Source organism: Micropterus salmoides, unplaced genomic scaffold (assembly GCF_014851395.1).
Source record: "Micropterus salmoides isolate LMB-PRFRI ecotype aquatic unplaced genomic scaffold, ASM1485139v1 Ms_hic_scaffold_2, whole genome shotgun sequence".
Lineage (NCBI taxonomy): Eukaryota > Metazoa > Chordata > Actinopteri > Centrarchiformes > Centrarchidae > Micropterus > Micropterus salmoides.
In genome coordinates, this window is record NW_024041150.1 from 11424543 (window position 1) to 11433612 (window position 9070).

Sequence of the window (9070 nt, forward strand, 5' to 3'; positions counted from 1 at the left end):
TCATAGCTGTCTGGCAACAGCTCAGGTGAGACAGAAATTTGATCCACATTAAATGCAACAGCACTGGAGTTCTGGTTAATATTAAGACTTAATCGGATGATACAACTACGGTGTTAACAGGGTCACTGGAAATGACTTTGTCTTTCTGGCATTTCTGGTTAGCTATTCAATGTTGTCATGTCATCTAAAAGCTTCTCTATGTGCTAGTTTCCACTGCAAACTGTGTCATCTGACATTCCTGCCCAATAAGTATCAGCACGCAGATGAACTGACGGTAAATGATGCATGCAGGCATATAAAACATGGCAGACCACTGAATCCGATTTTGTCTCCTTGGCTCTAATAAATACTTTGGAATATTCTAAAGTTTCCAAATACCGTCACTTCTTTTTATCACCTTCAAACCTAAAATGTTACTTCTCATTTTAATCCCAATAGTAATTATTATCTTATAATGTTGAGGCCCTTTCTTCAACCCTCAGATATAATCTAGTTAAGGCCTACATTATTTTTCTCAGTAAATTCAATGAAGAAATGGTTAAAATAACTTTACTGTACTTCATCACATTTGATTATTTTTTCTTTTATTTGGAACTCCTATACAAAAACAGCACCTCCTGCTCTGTATCTGGAATTTCACTCTTGTCCTCCATGTTTTCTTGCCACTCACTTCTTCTGCAGCTGTTGGCAAACCAGCTTAGAGGTGCATTACCGACACCGACTGTCATGTACATTAGCATTTATTCATTTAGCTGACGCTTTTATCCAAAGCGACTTACAATTGCTATACATTGGAGCAACTAGGGGTTAAGTGTCTTGCTCAGGGACACAATGGTAAACCCAGGTCTCCCACACCAAAGGCAAGCATCTTATCTATGCGCCATCACCACCCCTATGTATGAACGTGGTAAGCAGTCCCGCTGCCTAAATCATGTTACATTGCGAGGAAGCTGGATTTGTGAGATCATGTGAGAATCCTGTCCTGATTTGCCACATAGCCTTCCCCCGAATCTGTAGGAGAGACACAGAGGGATAGCTCCTGCTGTGGAAACGGCATTGCCAAATATCTACTGGTGGACACAGTCTACTGTTACACAGTATATGCAGTCATCCCTTCATATGACTCAACCCTATCTTGGCAAAGATGAACTGTTACACCACCCTAATGGTTTTGATATTTAAAATGATAAAGTGATTGAGCCTTTTTCACTGTTAAAACATAGTGTTGTTTACATAAACAATCTAGTGTGAACTGACACACTGTGCCTGTAATTTTCTAACCTCTAGCAGTCGAGTACTGACAGAAAGCCAACACTGGTGATAGTAAAGAAGTCTGTCAGTAATACAGGTGAGCAAATCATATCAGTAGTTTAAGGTCAAACTTGTAATATTGATCTCCAGAGCATAATACATATCGCCCCTCGTATGACAATAATGATCATTTCTGAAAAGAGGTAAGTACCTTAAAAGGCCCTTAAAACCCATGTTTAATGACTATGTGCAATGGCGTCTTCCATTAGCTTAAGTTAAAACTGTTTCAGAGAGTTTTCTGTATTTGTGTTTTTCTCTCTGCTCCTCTTACTGCTCTGAGGGGCTCAGTTGGCAAAAGGTCATGCATCTCTGTGCACCGATCAGGATTCAGGCATCATCTGAATCAAAACCTTATAATTACCTAAAAAAACATTTTAGTCCAGCCCAGGCAGCAGTGAAGAAAACCAGGTTAGTTTGCAAGTTTAAGGGGACTTATTGAATTCCAATCGCTTTGTGACAAATTATTAACTTATGGCTCTGGTTATTAAGGAAAATGCATCAAATCAATTTATCAAAAACATGTTTTGCAGATGAATCACACCTCCTACAAGTGAGTGCGAGTTTGCAGAGAGTTTGTTGGTATTCAGATGAAAAGCCACAAGTATCCAATGATCTCAAAAAAAGAAAAAGCAGAAGAATTTGATTCCAAAGCAGGGAATACAAATCCTCTGTTTGATTTTCACTTTTCTGAAAGGCTCGGGGTCATTCCAGGTCTTGTGGGAGGCTGGCTGCCTGACAGCTGCACAGCCACACACTCTTGGACTGATGGGAGTCTTTTGTTGAGTGTCTGTGCACAGCTACAATGTCTTTCTCGTTCAACTGGTTGTAGTACGAGTTCACAAAAAAGTCCCTTTTGATCCAGCTCAATTAGAGCCTGAAGTAGAATAGAAGCAGCATATATAATTATCCAAACGTGTTCCTGTTTGACTTTTTATCTACAGTAAATCTGTTAGTAATCTGGTTTACTGCCTTTTCTCAAAATATCACTTTAATTTTTTATGTATCAAAGTCCCAAAAATAAAATATGCTTTCTTAATTTGCATGCAGTGTGTGCTAAAACACAAGTATCAGCCAATTTATCTCTTGTAGCAGCTGGTTAACAATCACATGTAACATAATTTCACAGCACCCACCCACTCATTCTCTTTAACTCTCACCCAAGAGTGCTTGCATAATGACCTCAACCACCTACAGACAGCGTTTGTCCCGAAGCACGCCGCTTGCTGCTTTGTGTTGTCCTCTTTGATTTTGATGCCTCGCCACCGCTCAACATCCTGCACGCCCCTGCACTAGTGTGTGAGATCCCATCTGAGAAGTGAAACAGACAGCAGCATCCTCTCAGAGAAACACTTTCTCTTCCCCCACTGCATGAGAGTGTAACTGCACCATCTGCATGGCTGGGCTATGCAGATCTCACTGTGTGAAGCATCAGTAAGCATTCAACATCAAAAGAAGTGGACACACGGCAGTACAGACCTCCACTGCAAACTCCTCCACTATAAGCTGCACTAATTCATATTTTTACATGAATGTCAAATAAAATGAAGAACCTCCACTCGATAACACCTACGTATAACTGCGACAGAGTGTTTCTGTAGCTCCAAACCTCAGAGTGAAGTCTTCTCTCTAGCTGATCTCGTCAAATCAGTTATGAAAGTTGCATTCTCCAGTCAATCTTTCATTCACACCATATCAATCATTTTAAATTATAAACGTAATATTTTTGAGAACCTGGATCAAGTTGCTCTTAAAAAAATGTACATTTAAATTAACATTATTTAAGCTGTCAAAAAGCCAGAGGAGATGGTACATGTGGAGCAGGTCAACATACTGTCACAGATTTCATGTAATATCTAGCTGAGGCAGAGACAAACATTATGCAAGACTATGCTTATACTGCAAACAGATCACACAACAGTAAGCTGGTTTGGTGACTGCTGATGGAACATAAATCTCTGCAGCACGATGATCTCACTGAGAGAGGAGCGATGAGGTTTATTAGTTACTGATTTAACAAACAGAGATTTAACAATTTATGTTTGGGGACTGAGCCGAAGTCCACAAAGAGTTGTATTTGCTCTTTCTGAAATATGTGTAGTGGCAACTGAGAAGTACAAAGAGTGAAGGGCTGGGTGTCATTTGACATTTTTCGATACTAGTGCTGATACAATACCTGAGGTTCAGTACTGATACCAAAATGGTACTTTTGTCGCTTTTTAACAAAGTCCTATTTCATTCAACAGAATAAGTTTTCATTAAAATTGACAACATTCAGCTTGAACTATCAACTTAAAGCTGGGGTAGATATTTATTTTAGAAGCATATCTTATATATATATTTGTTGAAATTCAACACGACAACAATCAATTAATCAAATGCTCTGACGCAAAAATTAACAAATTACGGTATCTGTGGCTGTTGCAGGACCTGTCTGCCTGCACGCACTCTGTGTACATGAACATGTTTTTGGGAGGGGTGGGATTTTTTCAGTTGGATCCTTTAAAAATCTAACCGTGTCTTGCTAGTCCTCCAACGTTGCGTACCCAAGCTTTAACAGAGCAAAGAATAACTACACAATAATTAAACAAAACAATGAAAGGACCAGACATGTGAAGCCAGCTTCTGTACTGAATTAGATTTTGATACAGACAAATTTCCGTTAATACCAAGAGGGATCACTTCCTAGTCCTAAGAGAGAAACAGTGACTGTCTACCCTCAAACTTCAGCAAACCAGCATGCCTGCTATTCTGAAAAGAATCAGTAGCACAACATTCTGGGAAAAACACTGAAATAGCTGCCATCTGGTGATGCAACTTCCTGCTGATCTCTGCGCTTGCACTATGTCCCAAATATAGTCACAAGAAAAAGTATGTGAACCCTTTGGAATTACCTGAATTTCTGCATAAATTGGTCCTAAAATGTGATCGTATCTTCATCTAAGTCACAATAATAGACAAACACAGCCTGCTTAAACTAATACCACACAATTATCTGTTTTTATTGAACATGCAGTGTAAACATTCACAGTGCAGGGTGGGAAAAGTATCTGAACCACTAGGCTAATTACTTCTCCAAAAGCTAACTGGAGTCAGGAGTCAGCAAACCTGGAGTCCAATCAATGAGATAATGAGGTGTCGGTTAGAGTTGCCCTGCCCTATGAAAAATACACGCTAATTTTAATTTTGCTATTCTCATGAAGCATTGCCTGATGTGAACAATGCCTCGAACAAAAGAGCTCGGTCTATAAATGGAGAGGAGTCACTCTCCCTAGGAGTGGCAGCTCTGCAAAGATGACTGCACAAGCACAGCGCAGAAAGTTCAATGAGGTTAAGAAGGATCCTCCAGTGTCGGCTGAAGACTTACAGAAATCTCTGGAATTTTGCTAACATTTTGTTGACAACTCTACGATACATCAAACACTGAACAAGAATGGAGATCATGGGAGGACATTACGGAGAAAGCCACTGCTGTCCCAAGTGGAAAAGAGCACCTGGATGTTCCATAGCACTACTGCCACAATATTCTGTGGATAGATAAATATTAAAGTTGAATTGTTTGGAAGGAGCACACAACCCTATGTGTGGAGAAAAAAATGGACAGCACACCAACATTAAAACCTCATCCCGGCTGTGAAGTATGGTGGAGGGGGAATCATGGTTTGGAGCTGTTTTGTTGCCTCAGGGCCTTAAAGGGTTGCTATCATTGATGGAAAAATTAATCCCAAAGTTTATCAAGAAATTTTGCAGGAGAATGTAAGGCCATCTTTCCGCCAATTGAAGCTCAGCAGCAGATGGGCGAGGCAAAGAAGTAAATCAACAACAGAGTGGCTTCACAAGAAGAAAATACGCCTTTTGGAGTGGCCCAGTCAGAGTCCTGACCTCAACCCAATTGAGATTCTGTGGCATAACCTCAAGAGAGCGATTAACACCAGACAGCCCAAGAATACTGCTGAACTGAAACAGTTTTATAAAGAGGGATGGTCCAAAAATCCTCCTGACCATTGTTCAGGTCTGATCTGCACCTACAGGAAATGTTTGGTTGAGGTTATTGCTGCAAAAAGAGGTTATTAAATCCAAGGGTTCACATACTTCACATCCTTCACCCTGCACTGTGAATGTCTACAGGTGTTAAATAAAAACGTAAAAATATATAATTTTTTGTGTGGTATTAATTTAAGCAGACTGTGTTTGTCTTTTGTTGTGACTTAGACTTAGCCTGTTTATTTGTTTTTCACACTAAAAAAAGGACAATATTAAAGAATTAGTCTGGTTATCATCACTATCTGGGAACATAAAGACATCACTACAACAGTTCAATGGCAAGATCCATGAGCAAGTCTGACAATTGGATTGTAATTCAACTTGTAATACACTGACATTATCCTTTAAGCATACGCAAAAAAGTCAGCATTCATACTAAATTCACAGGTCTGCTTTTGAGTGTGCTGTTGTTGGACACTTGGCTATTGTCCCACAATGCAACGCACAAAGGAAAGCTTTAAAACATAAAAGAAGTAGGCTAATAATCTTTAGAAAAAGATTTTGGTTAATCTCAGCAATGTTTAATTGGCAGTGCCATTCCAAATATGTAGTTTAAGTGACATTTGGCAGATATATGGCATAATTTCATCTTAGTACAAAACCATAAACCGTACACTGGTTTCCTCCATACTAACTGCAAAAACACTATACTCTCACAGCTACTATATTTAGAACATGCAGTAAACTATGTATTATGAAATTGGATAACTGCTTATACAATTTTGGCGGAATTAGTTGTCTGTTTTGTACTCAGAGGAAATTATAGAAGATGTGAGTCAAAAGAGGTTTCCGTGTTTTTGTTTGAAAAGTGGAGTAAAGATGTGGTTTGCAAAGATTCACTTTTCACACACAGTGTGTTTCACAACAGGGGAATATAGTTCATAGCATTTAACCAATCATTTTATATGTAACTTTGCATACTTTTAGCATTTTGTGATATTGTAAAAATAATCTTTATAACATTGTGACATTGAGTTCAGCCATATCACCCAGTCCTCTGTAAATGCTTTTGTTTTAAAAAGTCGACGTGTCTTAAAATCTTGACTATTTCGCAACTGCAGAAAGCACTTAACACCGCACCGCCGAGGCCAAGTCAAGACCAAGACCAGAGTTTATTGAGACCAAGACTTTTAGGGGCTGAGGCCATGTCAAGACCAAGACCGAGGGAGGGCTAGACCGAGTGAAGACCAAGACCAGTTCACCACATTACATGTCACACGGTAAAACGTGAAACGTGATCATAGGTACTTCTCAAATTGATCTGAAAGATCCACATTCCCATTAAAATACCCACACACAAATATTAAGAGCTGAAATCAACTTAAGCATCTTTATTCAACGCTGCTTTTCCATGCTGACCATCGCGGGGAGGAGGGACAGTTGTCAATAGGAACAACACATGTTTAATTAGGGTTATTGGTTGACTCCGAGACGAGACCAAGACCATCAAAAAGGTGTCTTAAGACCAGTCTCGAGACCGAGATCGGTCTCAAGTACACTACTCGATAATACATCTGGAGAAAAATATTGCCTATTGGTATCTGCTTGTTGTCAGAGCATCACTAACCACAACCCGTGACATGGTGCAAGCCAGCTGACAGTGAGACACAGGCAGTCTGCACAGTATCAGTAGACCCACATCAGCTTTTCAGAGTTATTAAATCCCCTTCATTGTGAACCATTAGAACCAGATAATTAAAGGCGAAGACCTTCATTGAGAAGAGTGGCAGCCTCTACACTGTATTTTACACGTCAGGTCCCTCCAGCACTGAACCACAGCAGCCTTACCCACAGATGCTGGTGGGCGTCCCCACGTGATATTTACTGTTCCCCAGTGCCTTGTCCCACACCGTTTTACAAGACAAGTAAACACAACATCAGCACATAAGGTGGGACAGCAGCCGTTACAGATGTGCAACAAAAGCAGCATTGTGCAGCACAGTTATTGCTCCTGTTAAACAGTCAGCACTGTAGGGGCAGAGCAGCCAAAGCCTGTGAAACCCTCAGGATTGTTGCGTGCTTGCAAAATGTCAGCTTGACTTGGAGAGTACACTGATTTTTTAGTTCAATTTAGGAGTCAACTGCTTGTGCATTAACATGCCCAGTCTGTTAAAAGATCATATATTAGATCATATATGGTGCAAAACATATTTACACATCCTTTTTTAAAAGTGGCAACTAAAAACACAGCCAGCACTTCATGCAAAACAAAACCTAATTTACAAAAACGTTATTATTAGTATTTTAACAAAACTGAATGTTTCATTAAGTTAACAAACTGTCAGTAGTCACACAGAAAAAAGTTCCACACGCCTTAAATCTGACTTGCCAAAGTCCAGACAGCTGTTTGAATACAACGCTTACTATAACGCGCTAAAACCGAAACCAGCTAACAGCAGACAGTTAAACTTAGTGCAGATATTTACTAACACTTCAGGGTATGCGGAAGGTCCTACACACCTACACAGTTACACAAGTGCTGCTGTCACTATTTGAAAAATGAAATATGGATAGGGCGTTGCTTAACGGTTAATATATAGCTGGATAAACTGTAAGACAGTGCCAAGCTTAGATAAAATGTCAATATTTTGTAGGAGCCCGTGTCTTTTCCCCACTATCCTTTTCCACAAAAATATAACGAAGAACGCAGAATCACCACGAAACAACTCTATAACTCTTATCTAGCAAATTAAAATCTGTCTTACGAAAGATGTACAGATGACAGAGATAAGCAGAGTATGCTGAACAAACCTGAAGTTTTACAGTTTTGTAAAATACTTTAAGTCATGTTGTCCGATGTATGTATGTTCACCGAATAGCGAAATAACAGTTATTGCCACAGTAGTTTGGCACAGTGTTCCATCCATAACGATGTGAGCGGCACATCCGAACAAACAAGCCAGTCAACTTTCCATAATGCTCATTATGTCAGTAAAAATCCCTCAACATTATAAACACTACACACAAAACACGTTTGTCGTTGCTTTACTCACCCAAACTGTTTGTGGAGGAATCCATAATCCAAGTTGTAAGTGTGTGAAGTTCCTCTACGGGTAAAGCCTGGACTGAGGTGTGTCTTCCATGCTGAGAGGAGTGTCAGAAAGTCGCACACTGGGGACTTGACTCAAATTGCCAGGTTAAGCAACAAGAATACCGGAAACGTGGAGAGTTTTCCTGTGAATATAGCGCTTTTGCTTATTAATCTGTTAAAAATGGATTTCAAATAATTCATAAATTGCGTGGAAATAAAATGACAGTATGCCATCACTGGAATAAAATGAAACAGAATAACAAACACATTGCTAGCTGAAAGATTTAAAGTGAACCCTAAAACTCCCGTAACGTTAACATCACCTCATTTTGGCTAGCTTGATACTATTCTCGATATTTTCCCACGCAGAGATGCGGTATTATGAATTTCAAAAAATGCATCTATTAACTCTCTTCAGCAGTTATTTTCTCCAGTCAACGCGACTCAGTGAAGAGTATCTAGATGTTAGTGTACCAAAAGAATGCAGTATGAAACTTGAAACCCAACTTTTTCGGGCTAAGTTACACCCCAGCGTCCGTCAAATGAAAGTTGAAAGGCTTTTGGCTCCACCCCGCGGCAGGGCTGTGTAGTGCACGTGCATCTTAATTGTCAGTGACATCCTAAAATAATTTTTAAACACTAAAAGAATTTTGTTTCATTTATTTATTTTTAACATTTTTCTTTAAA

At 39.5% G+C, this 9070-nt stretch overlaps 1 protein-coding gene across 2 annotated transcripts in view; it reads right to left on the reverse strand.

The window, feature by feature from the left end:
* Window positions 1–8857, reverse strand: part of eml3 (EMAP like 3) — a 68497-nt gene extending 59640 nt beyond the window's left edge. For both annotated transcript variants that reach the window (XM_038731733.1, XM_038731732.1), the window contains exons 1-2: window positions 8707–8857; window positions 8346–8526 (exon numbers count right to left, since the gene is read on the reverse strand). In XM_038731733.1, coding sequence (XP_038587661.1) covers window positions 8346–8370 — 25 coding nt within the window. In that variant the 5' untranslated portion in view covers window positions 8371–8526; window positions 8707–8857. The remainder of the gene's footprint in view (window positions 1–8345; window positions 8527–8706) is intronic.
* Window positions 8858–9070: the final 213 nt, after the last annotated feature.